We start from the raw sequence: 20,247 nt of genomic DNA, 5'->3' as shown, positions 1-20,247 counted from the left end.
GGACTTGGAATAAAGTAAAAAAAATTCCATCTCACACGGCATTAAGTCTCAGGAAACATGAATACACGCATGCAGGAAAAAAAATATGGGTAGCGCCGTATGTATGGCAGCTCGCTTTCCCCGGGGAGAAAGCAGCCCGAATTTCCATGAGGGTAACCTCACTGGACTGTAAATCTTATCCAATCCAATCCAATCCAATCCAAAACTTTGAGCAAATGAGGTCCTAAAATGGGGTACATTTACGTAGGCTATGAACAGAAAGTCTGAGAAAAGGGAGGGAGTCTTCAATCAATCAATCAATCAATCAATCAATCAATCAATCAATCAATCAATCAATCAATCAATAGGACGCTTATATCGCGCATATTCCGTGGGTACAGTTCTAGGCGCTCTGCAATGATGCCGTGTGAGATGAAATTTTATACGGCCAGTAGATTGCAGCCATTTCGGCGCATATTTACCTTTCACGGCCTATTATTCCAAGTCACACGGGTATAGGTAGACAATTATTAACTGTGCCTGAGCAATTTTGCCAGGAAAGACCCTTTTGTCAATCGTGGGATCTTTAACGTGCACACCCCAATGTAGTGTACACGGGGGGTGTTCGGACACCGAAGAGAGTCTGCACACAAAGTTGACCCTGAGAAATAAATTTCCGCCGAACGTGGGTTTGAACTCACGCTGACAGCGGCCAACTGAATACAAATCCAGCGCGCTACCAACTGAGCTATGTCCCCGCCCCAGTCTTAAATTGGGGGGTCTAAAACAGAGGGTTCCTTTGTAGAGGGATATTGATGAAAGTAACACCAATAATCCTAGATACACACGATACTTACTCAGGGTCTTTGGTAACACTACCGTGTCTTCTGCCACACCTCTGTCATTCTCTTCAGATACTGTCACGGTTTAGACTATTGTGAAACCTCCTGATGGAAAGACAGAGCGCAACGGATTCCAAAATCTCCCAAAATAGTTCAGTGCAAGTGACGCCACATGCTGACAGAAGAGTGAACATTTTGAGAGTCATTCTGTGTAACAGCAAACCTCTCCGAAACTCGGGGCTGGTTCAGGAGTAAGCAACGAAACGCCCTTAGTAGTAAACTTCAATGTCCCAGAGTAGTTTAACGAAATATACTTTTAACCGAAACAGATTCGCTCAACGTCATGTGTAATAAAGAAATATAACCTGGCCTTTTCCGTGGACTAAGCAGTGAGACAAATTAACGACAAGTAAAAAACGAGCAACAAAATACAATGGCCTAGTGCAATAAACTTTCTGCCTACAAGCCCACCCCGACAAGAACACCACACCTCACGATTCAGTTTCAAAGCCGAAAGACAACAAAGCTAGACAAATGGACATAGTTTCGAAGACCACACAACTGTTACTTCGTGTTTGAGGATAGTGTTTCACTTCAGCGACAGAACAAAGCAAGACACATGTATTTTTGTCTTAGAACCCGAAACCTGTTCTATATTAGAGACATAAACAAAAGAGGAAATATGTACTAATACCGTAGTGCCCAAATAAGTCAACGAAAGGAAACCACTACCTAATCACAATGCAATTTGGCACATAGTATTATTTACTTAAAGCAGTTTATTTTTCTTTAAACAGGCATGTTCACCAACGATGTGTCCCTGGTAGAACGATGTGTCCCTGGTAGAACGATGTGTCCCTGGTAGAACGCAGACTGCATGGGCACACCAATCCTCAAACTTGACACATTGCTCGGTTCTCTCGACCATAGACCTATCTGTCTCGACAAACTAGTGACGCGCAAAGAGTTACAGGACAGCTCTCCGGGCTCAGTAAAGGGTTACAGTTCCCGCGACATGGGCCCGCCATGTTTCCCGGCATGCTCTTCGATCCGCACGTGGTTCGGGTCAGGTGTCTGATGCCGCCTCAAACACTGCTGCATCTCTCTCACATACTCTCTCTCTCCCCCCCCCCCCCCCCATTTTCTCTTCTTTAAAAAAAAAGAGTGTACTTTTTTCTCGTTTGTTGTCAAAGGATTACTATTTTGTGCCGCTAGATGTGTTTGTGGTATCAATGTATCAATGCAACAAAGATGGTATTCGTTGCTCGTTGCTATATTGAACTTGTGCCTTAGCAGCAGTAGGCTTAGATTGTCATCTTGAATTTACGCCAAAGAGTAGCGTTACTGTGATTTAAAAAAAGAATAACAAGAAAACATGGACTGATTTTTGTTTTGTACTTGAAATATGACACTTTCTTTCTTTCTTTTCTTTAGGTATACTTATACTCATTCAACACTGTTTTTGAAATGCAGTATCGTTCAACAAATTAATTTCCCCCCCTCTCTACTTGTTGTACGCTCAAAGAGTACTTGCGCACTTCTAATTCATGACTGTGAATCAGATTGCCTGCTGAAACTGCACATTTCTAGCAAATGTTGGCATTTTGATATTCCACGACAGCTGACAAGACATGATTTCTTGGGGAGGAATGCACAGTAGTACAGGGAGAAATGGGAAGGGGAATACATGTGTTGGGTGGGGGGGGAGGAGTAGGGAGGGGGGTAGTATTCGGACACGTGAGATTAAAGTTCCTGAGCAGGTGATGGAATTGGAAGAATCTGACTTCCTTCATTGACACAGGCACACCTTTCTCTACCCCCCACCCCACCCCCGACCCACCGCACCCTCTTCTCTACCTCAACCTGACCCCCCCCCCTTCTTCTTGTCGTTCGCCTTTACACTTGGAGTCCAGCTCTGGAAATGAAGTTGGTGGTCTTACGTAGAGCCTCCACAGGTCCATGCAGCTTCTATTCCCCCCTCCTCTCCTTGTTTTTCTTCCTCCCCACCTGAGCGTGTTCCCCCCACCCCTCCCCACCTGAGCGTGTTCCCCCCACCCCTCCCCACCGATTGCCACACCGTTGCCTTCCCCTGGTTGTTCAAACACACGGCGGGGCAGCGTGGCGGGAGGAATTCGTCCACCAACAAGAAAACAAACACAGCAGCCAGTAGCCCCTACCTGACGGCCAGTGAGCCTTGCGTAACGAAGACCCTGTAATCCGCGGAGACGAGCCAAGGAAAAGCCAGCGTGAAAAGGGGACACGGCTAGGAGCGGGCTTCACGTGCTTTATCGCCCATTGTGCTGTCATTACCCGTACGTGTGTCACAGCGCTCTGCTTGGGAGGGCTGGAGGTGATCGGAATCAAATTAGAGAAATTCCCCCTTGCTCTTTTTTTCACGGCCGTGCCTGTCTGTATGTTTGACCACCAACTAGCCAGTGGTTTGAGGCCAGTGGTTGTGGCCAGTGGTGTCTTTTGTGGGTTGGGTCCTGGACTGTCCGGTGCGTGTTTTCGGGGTGGTGCGAACTGTCCTTTGTACTGTCTGTCCCGCTCTGCCCGTGTTTGTTTCGTGACCTGGGTGCTAAGTAGCGCCCGTAACAGGTGTCACAAAGTTACTCTGACATGATGGAACATAATTATTGTGTGTCCATGTGAGCTTCGTTTCTTTTCAGTATACTTGTATGTCTACTTTTGACAATATAGGAAGAACTGTGCATGGAACAGGTCAGCTGTCGGGCTGTCGTTCAAGTTTCTTCGTCACTATAATAATCAAGAAAGTGACAAGGAGAGATAAGATAATATGATTTTTATTCTACAAATGTAATTGTGAGGAACCCTAGTTAACAATATATTATACGTTTTCCGCATACATGAGTGGAGGTCCTTCATGACAAACGGCATAACGGGCAGTATGCACGTTTTCTGCATGCAGTGTGTTGTATTCATTGTCTGTTGGAAAGCAAATCTGCAGCTGAACAGTTTCAAGGACTGGGCAAGAAATTGGTATTTGTTTTTCAATTCAGAAATGAAATTGAACGTAACTCGAAAACTAACGACATTCTACCACCTGTCAAACTCTCTTTCACAAAAGACGTGCAAACAGTCAATTGTATAGGAGTCCATTTCAATTGGTTTCTGGTCTGAAAAGTGAGAATTCTTACACCGCTCAGTAAATATCTTGGCATAAAAACCCCGAAAACTGAACAACAAATACAGTGACACCACAAATTCTCAAGAAATTACGAAAGCTGAGAAATGTCACCAGAATTCAAATCATGTCTAAACTAGTCGATTCCTTGCCAATGACGCCAAGACTACAAACATTTCGACCAAGGTGACAAACAAGGGTGACCAAGACCGTCAAGACAGCCATCTTTCTCGGCTGAGTTCTCGGCTGGGCGAGAGGTGGACGTGGTCTCGGTGAGAAAAGTCAACGAGTGATTGTAGTCGAGCTTAGCGAGAGGCTGATGACACGCTGCGTAGGCGTTCAGATGGTGTTGTAACGGTCACCGTGACACCTGCTGCCTGCAATCAGCAGTAATCACCATGTTGATTGGAACCTCTAGCTCTTCGTGAGTAAGCTGGCGTTCTGATAAACTGTGATTGTGTCCAGACAGAAATTGTCCGTTGGAATCGCACGACACATCTCCGTTACAATTCGTTGTTAGATTCAGCGAAAGGCTGCTAAGAATCAATTAAATAATGCACCTACATGTTATACTTAGTTCTTAGAGAACGTTTGTATCTGAAGCATTAATTAGCATTTTTCGTCACCCAAAGTTGGCGTCAATATAATATGACTGGGATTTTGTTGAAGAGATTGTTGGGAGAACAGCGACGTTTCATTATTTTGCAGCAGTCTTATTCATTCAATATACACAACTTCAATTCAAATCCGTGCGTGTATGCGTTTTGCTGTTGTGGCAATCGTTTCCATCCCAGCATAATCAAATGGAAGAGTCCATGTTTGAATGTTGTTCCTGCCTCTCTGCTACAAGCACGTGGTGACACCGCCTCGCCCGGTGGATGTCATGATATGATTAATCACCCGGCGTGACGGCGACCTGTCGTGTGCAACCGACCGGTGATGACACCCGGCCAAAGGGGGTGCCGACCTATATCGGGGTAGACTAAAGGGGTAGTACCCACAGTCAGTGCCTTCTTTCTCTCTGGATTTCCCCCGCTGTGATGCTCCCAGGGTGCTATGCAAACTGTTTCCCTGTGGGATTACAATGTGACTAGAACGGGTAGAATGGGGTGGCGGAGGGTGGACAGGGAAGGTGGGGGTATTTTTGTGTGTGTATTTTTATAAAGCGGGTTTATATTTATGACAGAAACCGTCAACCCCAATGATATCAACTGGAAACTGTGTTTGATAGAAATGGGAAAAAACAGTTCACGGTTCGCAGTGATATGCCTTCTTTTCTTAGCATCTCTTTCCATCCACATTCTGCCCCCCCCCCCACACACACACACCATCCCAGCTATCTACTAAAAAAAAAATCATCAGAATAACTAAATTATTCTACATGAATTTGTAAAAAAAAAAGTTTCATGCCGTTCATAACAATGTCCGTTCCTGTAGTTTGTTCAGTAATTAACGTTACGTTTAAGGCCCCTTGAGAACATCAGCTTTTTTAAGTTAAACTAGCCGTGTCTATATCACACATGTAACATATTTTCAACAATGGTTTTTCCTGTCACTGTCTTTTAAAGGACGTAGTGGAATGAAAAACACGTTGAAAAAATATGTCGCATGTTCACATTCCTACTTTTGCGCCAAAACACGACAGGCAGCACAGCAAGGGTGGAGATACACGAGTCAGGACATGACATTCCAGGCGCTACACGTGTCGAGCGTTGTCACTGGGTGTCGTGTTGCATGCAGCTCGGCGTGTCACAACTCATCATCACGTCATGTCACGCTGGTCTGATCACCCAACTCTCCATCACGTCATGTCACGCTGGTCTGATCACCCCACTCTCCATCACGTCATGTCACGCTGGTCTGATCACCCAACTCTCCATCACGTCACGTCACGCTGGTCTGATCACCCAACTCTCCATCACGTCATGTCACGCTGGTCTGATCACCCAACTCTCCATCACGTCATATCACGCTGGTCTGATCACCCAACTCTCCATCACGTCACGTCACGCTGGTCTGATCACCCAACTCTCCATCACGTCATATCACGCTGGTCTGATCACCCAACTCTCCATCACGTCATGTCACGCTGGTCTGATCACCCAACTCACCATCACGTCATGTGACGCTGGTCTGATCACCCAACTCACCATCACGTCATGTCACGCTGGTCTGATCACTCAACTCTCCATCACGTCATGTCACGATGGTCTGATCTCTCAACTCTCCATCACGTCATGTCACGCTGGTCTGATCACCCAACTCTCCATCACGTCACGTCACGCTGGTCTGATCACCCAACTCTCCATCACGTCACGTCACGCTGGTCTGATCACCCAACTCTCCATCACGTCACGTCACGCTGGTCTGATCACCCAACTCTCCATCACGTCATGTCACGCTGGTCTGATCACCCAACTCTCCATCACGTCACGTCACGCTGGTCTGATCACCCAACTCTCCATCACGTCATGTCACGCTGGTCTGATCACCCAACTCTCCATCACGTCACGTCACGCTGGTCTGATCACCCAACTCTCCATCACGTCACGTCACGCTGGTCTGATCACCCAACTCTCCATCACGTCACGTCACGCTGGTCTGATCACCCAACTCTCCATCACGTCATGTCACGCTGGTCTGATCACCCAACTCTCCATCACGTCACGTCACGCTGGTCTGATCACCCAACTCTCCATCACGTCACGTCACGCTGGTCTGATCACCCCACTCTCCATCACGTCATGTCACGCTGGTCTGATCACCCAACTCACCATCACGTCATGTCACGCTGGTCTGATCACCCAACTCTCCATCACGTCATGTCACGCTGGTCTGATCACCCAACTCTCCATCACGTCATGTCACGCTGGTCTGATCACACAACTCTCCATCACGTCATGTCACGCTGGTCTGATCACCCAACTCATCATCACGTCAGGTCACGCTGGTCTGATCACCCAACTCTCCATCACGTCACGTCACGCTGGTCTGATCACCCAACTCTCCATCACGTCATGTCACGCTGGTCTGATCACCCAACTCTCCATCACGTCACGTCACGCTGGTCTGATCACCCAACTCTCCATCACGTCACGTCACGCTGGTCTGATCACCCAACTCTCCATCACGTCACGTCACGCTGGTCTGATCACACAACTCTCCCGCAAATCTAAGACCTCATTCATAAGTTTCAGTTTGTTGTGCTCTTTTGTCGTCGACAAGATTTCATGGCTATACAACAAATAAAGAAAGAGGAAAACGCCACTGTTTTAACCACTTGTGTTTGTTAAAATTCCATCAAAATGTCAGCTTTGTAAGAAAATATGCACTGACATTGAGTCTAAATGTCGTCAAACCGGAAGAGGAAGTGGCGCAGAGGAAGAGGAAGTGGCGCCACTTCCTCTTGGAAAACAAAATGACAGATATCGGCAAGTCGAAGATTGGACACAAAGCCTTGTGATAATGGAAGAAGGTGTCCTGATGACTTGTCATCCCCAAAAAGTCAGCTATCAACAGCTGACAAAATATTGATGAAGAAATACCGAGACACCAGCTTTTTTCTGCAGTGAATTCTCTATTGTTTCAAAAAAGCCCTGAGACTCAAAATCAAGATGACCTCGCATCTGACATGGACATATCAGTAAAGCAGAGCATCAACAAAAGAAACAAGAGGCGAAGCCTTCAAGGCTCACGTAAGAAATCGACAAACAGTAACACACACACACACACACACACACACACACACACACACACACACACACACACACACACACACACACACACACACACACACACACACACACACACACACACACACACAGAAAGAGCATAGAAACTGTGCAAGAAAGCGAGACACTAGATCTAGATCTGTCTGTCTGCATGTAGCCTGCTTACAGGGACACGACTGCCAACTAGTCTCGGCCCGCTCAAAATAATAATGACCGAGACTTTCAGTACTTCCTTCGCGTGACGTCTAACCCTCTTACGTCATAATGTGACGTCAATGTAATGTGACGTCTTCAAATGTTAGAGTTTCTGCCACAGACATACACACGCACGCACGCACATACCATCATACGCACATACGCACGACCGCACGCACAGACAGACAAAGTTACGACCGCATAGGCTACACTTACGTGAGCCAAAAATGATAAAGTTAAAGAAGGAAATGTGCCACCAAGGAATGTATGAACGAAAAACATTGCTTGAGTAGTGAACAGTTTCAAAATATCTCATTCGTCCTTGAGTATTCAAAGAACTGACAAGTACAGCTTCTTCGTTTTTACTTGGAGAGCAACAAAATATCAAATTCAAGAAGAAAAACATCAGTTCTCACAGCGTCAAGCAGACGACCACACAGCTCGCCAGGTAACGTATCAAGAGTATCAGCTAAAGACACCTGCGAGCTCCCCCACAGGATCGCCTTTACCTGCACGGGGGGATGTGAACCTGTCCCAAACCCCGGGACGGGAGGGACACAAAGCGCCCTGACAGTTGGGGGGCAGCAGTGGCCCAAGTGACGACCCCCCTCGCTACATTCCACGCCCTCCCGCACTACCAGAATAGTGTTGAAGTGTTCATTCATATTATCATCATAATGCTCCAGCACTATCGCTTACACGGCCTACAGCTAGGGGTAGGGCGGTAGGATGTCTCTGAGACAGCTCACTCCTCTCCCGGTTTCTGTCTCGCTGGCTTGTCGGGCTCTAACACCCGGGTATCATGGCCTAAACACCCGGGATAATATCATGGTTTACACGTCTGTTCCTAGTTCAGTTCGTGTAAAATGAGAAGAGTTGGTAGACCAATAAGCAAAAAAACTAACGACGATTCGATACGATGTGTTTCTGGAGATTCTTGTATCAGCGTAGATCACTCAAAATCGATATACATGTACCATTATGGCAGACAGTCTAAAACAGTTGCACATCGTTTACAGCCGACACTCCAACACTCAGTTACAGCTTTTCGAATCAATCCCACCCTCTACTGCTCCCCTACCCTCTCCATGGCCACCCTTCCACCCACATTTGTTATGCAAGAAACTTTCACTTTTATCGCAATGACCCCATACTCATCATCACCACAGTGACCCAGAGCTCAGAGTTTTCCCAAACAGCAGAAGAACCATACTCCATGGCAAGACAAATACCTTACGTGATCAACCTCGCTAAAAATACCCCCAGCACAATATTTTAATCTGCAGACAAGTGGTAGACAACAAGCGCAGTGCCAGACTGGTTTCAGGCTGGAGGTAGGGGGAGATAATTTCTGACCGCCATGACTGTAACGAGAACACAGGACGGCTTTGTCCAGCGATGAGAGCAGATGATAACTAGTATCGCCACTGACAGACGCTGCCCGAACCGGTCTATCAATGGAGACGAACGTCGGCTGTAGTACGAAGTGCTGGAATTTTTAGCGTTTGTCGGAATTGTAACAATCTCCACACAGATACGTGTGTGGGAAAAGTGCGTTAGGATGCTTGCTTGCCTTTGTGAATTTATTTTGCTTTTCCAATGAGAAATATTCAGCTGGCATTTGTCAGGCTTTTCTTTGCATTTGCGGAAGGGATCTGTAAAGTCACACAGTTTAAATATACATAAATAAATAAATGGTACACAAACAAACAAACAAACAAACAAACAAACAAATGAATAAATAAATAATTAGATAAATAAATAAATACATAAATTGTTTAGGATTATGTTGCCATACCAAAGAAAATTAAGACGCAAAGCATAAGTTAAAAACTAAAGCAGTTATGGTTTGTCTCAAGTGTCATAACATCCTTGCATTGCATTTACTGACGTACTCTGCAGAAGCCCTCGTAAACATTTAGTTTTTTACATTTCATTTTCTCTTTTTTCCTCTTTATTTTTGTGTGTGAACTAACAAAACATCTTGAAAGGGAAAAGGATTGCACAAAGGGCACCCGCAGTCTTATTCACACCTCGGCCAGAAGACGTGAACATTGAAACCATCTGACCTTTCAAACACCAACCTACGACCGTTGTGATCTCAACACGTCCCCCATTCAGGGAAGACCCGCTGCTCTCAGGCGAACCTCATGAAATGGTTTTAACCGTGTCGGTGAGCGCACAAGACGATATACATTATATTCACCCGCCCGAACATTATGTCTGCGGTTATTAATCACGCAAGGGATCGTGCGCAGTCGACATATAAACCTATCTTTTCAAGCACCCCACAAAAGACTCCCGGAGATGTTTAGAACAGTAAGGGAGGAGATAAAAGGTGTGGGTGGGAGGTGGTTATAGGTTTGCACGTGCAGGCAGTATATTGACACCGGTGTCAAAATCAAATGCTTCTTTCTTACACCGAGGACCTTGCTCACCCCGGGCCCGTGAGGACAGCAGGCGTGGTGAATGTAGACCCCAGCAAGATGCCGTGGCTGTGTGCGACACCCTGCGGACTGCTTTCAGTGGCAGCCAGTTGACGATGTTCACGTGCATTGTCCTCCCCTCACAATACTGCACAGCAGGCGGTGCTCAGGCACACCGAGCCCCTCTAGCCAGGGGGAGAATTGTTCGCCGGGTTCTCACAAAAGGTAGGCACCGTGTGCGGGAGGCGGAAGGATTGCAATGTGAAAAAATAATAGAGAGAGAGGGAGAGAGAGAGAGAGAGAGAGAGAGAGAGAGAGAGAGAGAGAGAGATAGAGAGAGAGAGAGAGAGAGAGAGAGAGAGAGAGAGAGAGAGAGAGAGAGAGAGAGAGAGAGAGAGAGAGAGAAGGACTCAAGAAAACGCAACAAGAAAAAAAGGGGAGGGTAAAAAGAAGCAAACAAACAGAAAACAAAACAAAAAGAAAATGTAGAGAAAACCGAGCAGGGAAATGTCCTTCACCTCTTGAGAAACTAAACGAAGAAGACTCTAAAAGTAAAAAACAAAAACAAATTTCCTTTGGCACAAACATACCACATTGTGTGTGTGCTTCTCTTGTGGAACTGATAAAAATTGGTATTCAAAGCTGCCGTTCTCATTTTAGCCATTGTATTGCAGTTCAGAAGAAACTACTCCAAACGTAAAACGGTTATGGTGATGTCATTGCTTTTGAAATGCTTTCCGTTTCTTTAAACTCTCTGTAGCCCATCTCGCTGTAGCCCATCTCTCTGTAGCCCATCTCTCTGTAGCCCATCTCGCTGTAGCCCATCTCGCTGTAGCCCATCTCGCTGTAGCCCATCTCGCTGTAGCCCATCTCTCTGTAGCCCATCTCGCTGTAGCCCATCTCGCTGTAGCCCATCTCTCTGTAGCCCATCTCGCTGTAGCCCATCTCGCTGTAGCCCATCTCGCTGTAGCCCATCTCTCTGTAGCCCATCTCGCTGCGATAATTTCCTGTTGTCTTATCTTTACGGCTAAGATTAAAGGAGAAAGCTAGCATTGAAGTCAGAAACAGATCTAGAAAAAGGCATTGATCAGTCCATCAAATATAAAAACAAGTCGCGTTAGGCGAAATTACTACATTTAGTCAAGCTTGCCCCTGTGGCACATCTCCAATGACAGTGCAACACTTCCTGCAGGACTGTCCAACACACCAAAACTTGCGAGCAGAGACCTGGCCTGCTGACACACCGATGAGGTACAAACTCTATGGACCCATGGAGAGCCTCCGGCGTACAGCAGCCTTCATCAGGGCCTCCGGAGTTGCTGTCTGAGCGAACGACGAAGAAGAAGAAGAAGTCAAGCTGTGGAACTCACAGAATGAAACTGAACGCACTGCATTTTTTCACAATGACCGTAGTCCGCCGCTTGTGCATAACGGAGTGAAACTGACGAGCCTGTTCAGCGCGGTAGTGGTTTCGCTGTGCTGCATAGCACGCTTTTCTGTACATTTCTTCGTTTTAACTTTCTGAGCGTGTTTTTAATCCAAACATATCATATCTATATGTTTTTGGAATCAGGAACCGACAATGAATAAGATGAAATTGTTTTTAAATCGATTTCGGAAATTTAATTTTGATCATAATTTTTATATTCTTAATTTTCAGAGCTTGTTTTTAATCCAAATATAACATATTTATATGTTTTTGGAATCAGGAAATGATGTAGAAATAGATGAACGTAAATTTGGATCATTTTATGTAAAAAAAAATGTATTACAATTTTCAGATTTTTAATGACCGAATTAATTAATTAATTTTTAAGCCACCGAGCTGAAATGCAATATCGAAGTCCGGCCTTCGTCGAAGATTGCTTTACAACATTTTCAATCAATTTGATTGAAAAATGAGGGTCTGACAGTGCCGCCTCAACTTTTACAAAAAGCCGGATATGACGTCATCAAAAGTATTTATCGAAAAAAAACATGTCCGGGGATATCATTCCCAGGAACTCTCATGTCAAATTTCATAAAGATCGGTCCAGTAGTTTGGTCTGAATCGCTCTACACACACACACACGCACAGACACACAGACACACACACATACACCACGGCTCTCGTCTCGATTCCCCCTCTATGTAAAAAGAAGAAACTATCTGTGAACTTGACGGAACGCAAGATACTCCTTTTCACCTCCTCTCCCATGCTTTTTTCCCCCATAGAACAGAAACCAGACGAAAAAATGACCGGTTCAAATTTCCACGATGACAAACAGTAACACACGCGCATCGTCGCACAGAATAAATTTACATAAGGGCACGTGCCACACGACGGCCAAGTTATCCTCCACGACACAAGAGCGCTAAGGGAAACAATTCTGGCCTTCGGATTCACAGGGGCACACAACTGTGATCACCCAACACCAGCTGGTTGGCGGAGAGTTGCCTGGCCTGGCAGACTCAGGGCATTATGCTCACAGAGTTGCGTGATATCTGAGCTCAAAAAGCAAACCAGCCACACTACCCTCCCCGCTTCTAGACAGACTCAGACTCCATTGAGCGACTCAATCGTGGCATTGTATATTTTGACAGCAGCGTCGTCGTCCATTCTCACTCGTCCCACTGTTGTCATCACGGCGATCATAGAACGGGAAGGCGGCGAGTGTTGGTGTTCCTTCTGTTGGCCATGCAACCCGAGCCTCCTTACTCGCAATATCATCCAGCGAGCGCCCGTCATGAGTCGTCACAAACAAACACCACAGAACCATCGATACCCATTGGGTTCCGCCGATCTGGAGCTAAGACGTGAGGTCATGTGAGGTAAGTTCCACTAAGGCCAGGAGGAGGTCAGGACTTACAAGCAAACTCTTCACGGCAGTTTTTGTGTGTGGTCATATCAGGAACCAGGTAAAAACAAGAAATAAGAAACAAACAAAACACAACCAACAACACTAACACTCAAAACAAAAACACACACACACAAACACCGAACAACAAGAAAGTGATTTAAAATAGCCTCACCAACTTCTCAGATAACAAAAATCGGTTCATTGTGCTCAATATTACTTCTGCCACATTAACCGCACTGACAGTCAGGGTCACAATCAAGGTCATAAACGGTACGGGTTGCTCTTGCTCAATAGCCACCATTACGACCCCTAAGCTGAAAGTTTCCTCTTTCCGTCGATTTTCTGCAGCATCGAACACAGCATTATCCCCCCAATCCCCCCTATCCCCCGCCCCCGTTCAAAGAAGTAATTCTGTTTTGCCCCCACACATCGACAAGAAAAAAGTGGACGTCATTATTTTCATAATAAGCCGTTGTATTCCGGATGCACGTGACTTTTCCCATAAAGCGCAGTAACGGATACACGTCATTTCCCAGCGGTGCTTTGCTATCGACCAGTTTTTATAAAACATGTACCGCTATTTCCTGCCCCAAGACAGCGGGACCTCCATCAACAGCCTCTTCCAGATCAGCAGGTTAGTGAAGAAAAGGCTTCGTTTGGGGCTTAGAAACTTGAGTACCCCCCTCCTCGTTCCCATTCAAAAATCCGAATAATTGCTGGCAGTAAAATCTGAAAATAATTTTCAGCTATATTCTGACACTTTGTATGGGAAAGGCGAGAAAAGCGTCAAACAAACAAATCCTTTCATAATCCGACGTTTACGGAACAGCAGGACAGACGATTATTCATTGACCGAATGATGCCACAAAGCCTACTTGTTACACGTGGTTTTGACAACATTTCACAATTTGCAAGATTGACAGAGATGTTTCATTTTGAACGTAGAAGCAGAAGAAAAGTTTACAACGCATGTAGAGTAAGACAAGGTCGTCGCAATGCTCCGAGATGCATTATCGCTCTATTGTGATTCATGAATGAGTCAATCTTTTAAGCAGCAGTTTCATAAGCACGAGACAAACTTATGGGAGGAGGGTTGGGGTTGAGACAAAAGCAAAACTGTATCGTTCCTACAACTCTTCTCCATCAAGCATGTTGAACTGCAGCTAAAAACAGAACAGCCCAAATTGCTGAGCAACAAAGGTCGCGTGCTAGGGACGCAAGGGCAGCAATTTAGGGGCGTGTCCAGACCCGCCCCGTCCCCAAATACCCATGGCCCCCCATGTTAGGTGACCCCCCCCTCCCTCCCTCTCCTTCTCTATGCTGGCATCACGGCCATCGACACTATACTTTTGACAGTCTTGTTCGGTCCTTTTTGCAAAGTTTTGTGTGCGTGTGTGTGTGTGTGTGTGTGTGTGTGTGTGTGTGTGTGTGTGTGTGTGCATGTGTGTGTGTGTGGATGTGTGTGTGGGTGTGTGCATGTGTGTGTGTGTGTGGATGTGTGTGTGTGTGTGTGTGTGTATGTATGTGTGTGTGTGTATGTGTGTGTGTATGTGTGTGTGTGCGTGTGTATGTGTGTGTGTGTGTGTGTGTGTGTGTGCGTGCGCGCGTGTGTGTGTTTGTGTGTGTGTGAGTGTGCGCGCGTGTGTGTGTTTGTGTGTGTGTGTGTGTGTGTGTGTGTGTGTGTGTGTGTGTGTGTGTGCGCGTGTGGATAGAATGCAAACGAGGTAGAACATGCTAACAAAATCATGTCACATTAACCATGCTCACAAAAGAAGGGAAGTAAACCAGTTTTAAGTGAAAAGGAAAGGACAATAGGCAAACACGCAATACACTGTGAATACAAAATATATATTACAACATATTTTATTGCCAAAGGTTGGGAATTTGTTTGACAATTGCGGTTTCGAAACATTCACTTCAGCCTATCACGCCAAACACACGCATATAGAAACCAAATCAACGACAATGTAAATACATATACATGTACTAACATTAACAACATAAACACTCTATAACCTCTTCTACCGTCAGTAGCAAGCACTCGCTCGCACACACACACACATGCACACACACACACCACACACACACACATACACACGCACACAATCTCTCTCTCTCACACAGACACACACCCACACCCACCCCCCCACACACACACACACACTTCACATTGTAAAGGAAATCACAGTAGCCGATATAAATACGCATACCAATAAACTTGAGGAAATTGAGGATATTTCCCCAGAGCAAGTATGTCAACCAACTAATCAACAAACGACCTAACAAACCAAAGACAAGCAAACAAAGAAACAAAACAGAAAACATTCCAAAGCACCAAGATAACCTGGAAATGGCAGGGTTTGTCTTCTAATCGCCAATGTCCGCGCATCATAACCCCCTTTAGTCTTCTTGATTCACCACCCCAACCCCCTCTAAAGATATGCCACCCTGCTTTCTCCGACACAATATTCACGACCCGTGCAAACGTACCCCCATTTTAAGACTCCTTATTGAGACATTTTTTTTTTTTTATAGATTGTTTTATGTATTAAATAAAGAGTTCCACAGCATTCCAAAAGTTGCAAACTCCACAGGCCAGGCTGAGCAGAATAGTGTTCAAACTGCATTAGGGAACGCAGAATTGTGTTCTAACTGCACACGGTTAGCTGAATAGTGTTCAAACTGCATGGAGTCAGCAGGAGAGGGTTCAAACTGCATTGGATCAGCAGAATAGTGTTCAAATTGCATGTTGCCAGCAGAATAGTTTTCAAACTGCGCGGGATCAACAGGATAGTGTTCAAACTGCATGGGATCAGCAGAATAGTGTTGAAACTGAACAGGGTAAGCAGGATAGTGTTCCAACTCACCGAAGTCCCCGGCCATAGGATATCCAAAGCCCGGACCCATCATGTCCGCGCTGTCCTCCTCCCCTGGTCGCAGCGCCCTCATACGGCGAGGATTTCTGAAGAAATGGCGGCGTGCTCCGAGAGCGCTCAGCTGTTTCATGCGTCGCTCTTTGGACCGTCTGTTTTGGAACCATACCTGAAACGACACAAAATGTAAAGAATCTTTTAAAAGCATGTAAGAAAAATGTGTGAAATGTCAACCAATATTTGTTGTATAATGTTCCAAATGAAATGGCCTTTAATTTGGCACCATCAACACTGCGCTCATGTCAATGACAAGAGGCAACGTAACAGTAACACGTGACAAACATCAGACATGCATACATCCAAGTTAGTAGTGGAATACTGACAGGAACACGACACTGACATGATAAATTCAACACAATAAAAGGAGACAAACCAGAACAAGAAGTTACAGAGAAGGCGTTGTGGATTATTGCAACAGAGTGGACAATACAATAAACGCACATTTTCCACAGAGGGTGCAACTTAAATATGAAATTGTGTCACGGTGTTTCTCTTTGCTAGATGGAAAACAAATTGACGCCTAGTACAAGTGGTTATGCGACCTCGCTCATTTTGTCCTTTGTATCCAATGCCTTATGACTTTCGGTTCGATGTAATCATCCATATACGTTGTTGTTTTCACTCACATTGTTTTCTAATTCTGCCTCGTCCTTGACAAAAAATCAAACCATTGCTATCGCTGTCACAACTTTTTTCTATTCTTCCCTCTTCAACTTTTATTTGCCGCGCCCCTTTGTTTTGACGTGATCGACTTTTCAGCACGAGACATGGGAAAAGAAGCGACAAGGCAGAGAAAAGGAAAACACAGCGAGAGTCATCGAGACCCTGGCAAGTTGGTTTTCCTCCACTACAACTGCCGGCACTGTCACCATCATGGCCATTTGAGGGGACTGCTCTTTCCGTCCGCTGTCAGGGCTTTTTTTCTGCCAGACCGGCTGGCTTAAACTGGACTGGCAGCTGCCAGACCTCCGTGCCATGAGCCCGAGGACAGAGATGAGAGAGAAAAAAAGTAGAGGAGGACGAGTGGAAGGAAGAAGAAAGCAGGGAAAACAAGGTTGATTGGATAACAATAGCCCGGCCACCCCACTCCATTTTTTTCTTCTTTTCTACCCTCGGGCCACCAGCACTACAGCGCATCAGAAAAAAAAGGAGGCGCCATGTTTACAGTTCACCGGAAGTGAGCCTGTCAGGCGGCGCGCGCAACTCCCGAGGGCCACTGTCACTATGGGTCACGTGACAGGCTCCGCGGACAGATTACACCGTTTGCCAATTTCCCTCTCTGTCATTAACCCTTTAGAGTTCGTGGATAACTACTACGTTAACTCGCCGTTAGAGTACAGGTTCCACTGCGCTGGGGTAGGGCGAAGAAGACATTTATTTAGCGGGATATAGCTCAGTTGGTAGCGCGCTGGATTTGTATTCAGTTGGCCGCTGTCAGCGTGAGTTCGATCCCAGGTTCGGCGGAAATTTATTTCACAGAGTCAACTTTGTGTGCAGACTCTCTTCGGTGTCCGAACCTCCCCCCGTGTACACTACATTGGGTGTGCACGTTAAAGATCCCACGATTGACAAAAGGGTCTTTCCTGGCAAAATTGCTTAGGCACAGTTAATAATTGTCTACCTATACCCGTGTGACTTGGAATAATAGGCCGTGAAAGGTAAATATGCGCCGAAATGGCTGCAATCTACTGGCCGTATAAAATTTCATCTCACACGGCATCACTGCAGAGCGCCTAGAACTGTACCCACGGAATATGCGCGATATAAGACTCATTGATTGATTGATTGATTTAGCGACTGTAACGACCGACACGGTTGACAAGTGCTAGCTGGGATGAACTAGAAACTGATGACTCCTTCTGTTGTGTGTTTGTCTGCGTCTGTGTCCTTGCTAGTATGGAAGCATACTTATGTTTGGACCTCCATCCAGTTATAGTCTAGCAACGTCTATGTTTGTACTCGTGAATAATGTCTTCGGAATATTGGCTCCAGACTAAAGTGCAAAGAAATATGTTGTGGCTAAATTGCGGTTATGAGAGAGAGAGAGAGAGAGAGAGAGAGAGAGAGAGAGAGAGAGAGAGAGAGAGAGAGAGAGAGAGAGGAGAGAGGAGAGAGAGAGAGAGAGAGAGAGAGAGAGAGAGAGAGAGAGAGAGAGAGAGAGAGAGAGAGAGGGAGAGAGAGAGAGGCATGAGCTGTATACCAAGGGAAGAGAGGGATGGAATGATCCCCGATAAGGACAGCACTTACCGCAAATGCAACTTGTGTGTCTTTTATTATCTGTCTGAAATCTAGAATCTCCCCGTGATTTATGTCATTGCCAAACGCTGGAAAGCAGGGAGAAAAGCAATCTTCCGGCAGTCTTATAATTAGCCTGGCTGAGATTTCACCGTCTGTGGGAATGCAAAGTAAGGGGAGACTATATCTCCTATTGAACGGTTTTTCATCTGACGTCAGACTTAGCCAAGGTAAAATATTCATGACACAGGACGGTGTTAGCCGGGCCAAGCACAATCCAAACAGCTCAACAACCACTCGTACTCCAACTCTCGCGAAACAAAACAGGAACGTGGCAGCCGAGACAAATCGGAGGTCCACACTGCAGTCTCGGCTAACCATGACGAAGCCTAACACCTCTCCCTTTGACCGCTTTGAGCCTAATCCGGGGCTATCACACACTGCACGCCGATCTTCTGCAACAACAGTCAACGGTCAAGCGGTCAGCCCCCTGTCCAGCCCCCACCAGGACCATGTCCTGGCTTTTCTGGAACCGCAGCCAAGCGGAACGGGATCGGGGTTACATCCCGTTGTTGTGCTTGTCGTGGCGACGAGTGGTGTATGTTGTCGTGGCGACGAGTGGTGTATGTTGTCGCGGGATTGAGGCGAGGAGATTAGCAGCTCTGTGCACGCCTGGGTGGCTAAATCCCTCAAGCGCTCTTCGTGGCTGCATGGGATTAGGCGTCTGCGTCACGTTTCTGTGGAAGGTGTCAAATTGTCTCTGCCTAGCTCGGCGTGTTGACTGTTTTGAGGCTTTCACTCCGCGCTGCTGCTTGTTTGCGGAAAAGACTTGTCACAGCGAGGGTCGATATTTGATTGTGGGAATCACTACATCCGTCTGCTGCCTGCCCGATACCTGGTCACGGCTGCCTGGCGCTTCAAACACAATTGGGTGACGGGAGAGGATGGGTGGGAGATTTGATATAATAACGCCATAAACCGAAAACAAAAGATTAAGATGTCCTGTTCGCCTAAAACGCAAATGTATATATTTTACGTGAAAGATTACGGAATAGCTAACCGTTGTACAAGATAAACGAACAAGTTGAAAGAAAGGCAGGGAGAAATAGAATGAGATAGACAGAACCGAGAGACAGGCAGGCCACACACACACACAATTCTAAACCAAAAAAAGTATTTCTAATTAAAACTTCAAACCGAGCACGCGCATCCAGTGACAAACCGGTCGAAACTAAACAGTAATCCCCAAGCAGAGCTGGCAACAAAATCAACCCCAAAGCTGAAAAGCTAGCCTTAGATTCGCAGCCTCCCCAGTGGGATTTGCAGCGTTTACAAGTGCCTCGTGCCTCAATAGCGGAGAGGACTTGGAGACGGGGGAGAGGGAGGAAAAGTTGCGTGTCACCTGGACTCCACACAGATCTGTCACGGCGGGACGAGGTGCTGCAGAGCCAGGTATTGTCAGGGCCTGGCAGGGAGTCTTGGCAATGAGATCGCGGCGTTCAAGATGCGAGAAAAACGAAACCAATGCCACACACGCGCTACCACTTGTCTCTGGCTCTACCCCTTGTCTCTACCCCTAGCTCTACCCCTTGTCTCTACCCCTAGCTCTACCCCTTGTCACCCTGCCTCTAAACCTCTCCAGCTTCCTGGAGTGGCCACCCCACAGAGTAGAGATTGAAGGCAAAACAAAGAGGTAAAAACTCAGAAGAAAAAAAATCGAAAGAGTTACATTCAGAAAAGGAGACAAATGATGGGAGAAAAATGAGTCCAAGCTTTTCGTGTGGCAAGTGTCGGTCTCTGTGGGCTGCGCAGTGGAGCGACTCTGTCTGTGAAGGGCTAACCACAGATAATCCCCGTGACTAAGCGTTATATTCAACGCCATTGCCAACCTTAGCCAATTTACGTGGTGTTGCCTTGAAGT

The 20,247-nt window shown here is 46.2% G+C and overlaps 1 protein-coding gene across 4 annotated transcripts in view; it reads right to left on the bottom strand.

Moving 5' to 3' along the window:
- Nucleotides 1–20,247, bottom strand: part of LOC138975141 (LIM/homeobox protein Lhx1-like) — a 166,104-nt gene that overhangs the window by 63,282 nt on the left and 82,575 nt on the right. For 3 of the 4 annotated variants that reach the window (XM_070347800.1, XM_070347801.1, XM_070347799.1), the window contains exon 5: nucleotides 16,026–16,200. In XM_070347800.1, the coding sequence (XP_070203901.1) occupies nucleotides 16,026–16,200 (175 nt within the window). Of the gene's footprint in view, nucleotides 1–15,289; nucleotides 16,201–20,247 lie in introns of those variants that run through there. The other variant, XM_070347802.1, reaches the window with a different exon arrangement.

The sequence above is a fragment of the Littorina saxatilis genome, linkage group LG9 (assembly GCF_037325665.1).
Source record: "Littorina saxatilis isolate snail1 linkage group LG9, US_GU_Lsax_2.0, whole genome shotgun sequence".
In the NCBI taxonomy this organism is placed as follows: Eukaryota; Metazoa; Mollusca; class Gastropoda; order Littorinimorpha; family Littorinidae; genus Littorina; species Littorina saxatilis.
The sequence above is the reverse complement of the archived record's forward strand: the minus strand, read 5'-3'. Positions and strand labels throughout refer to the sequence as shown.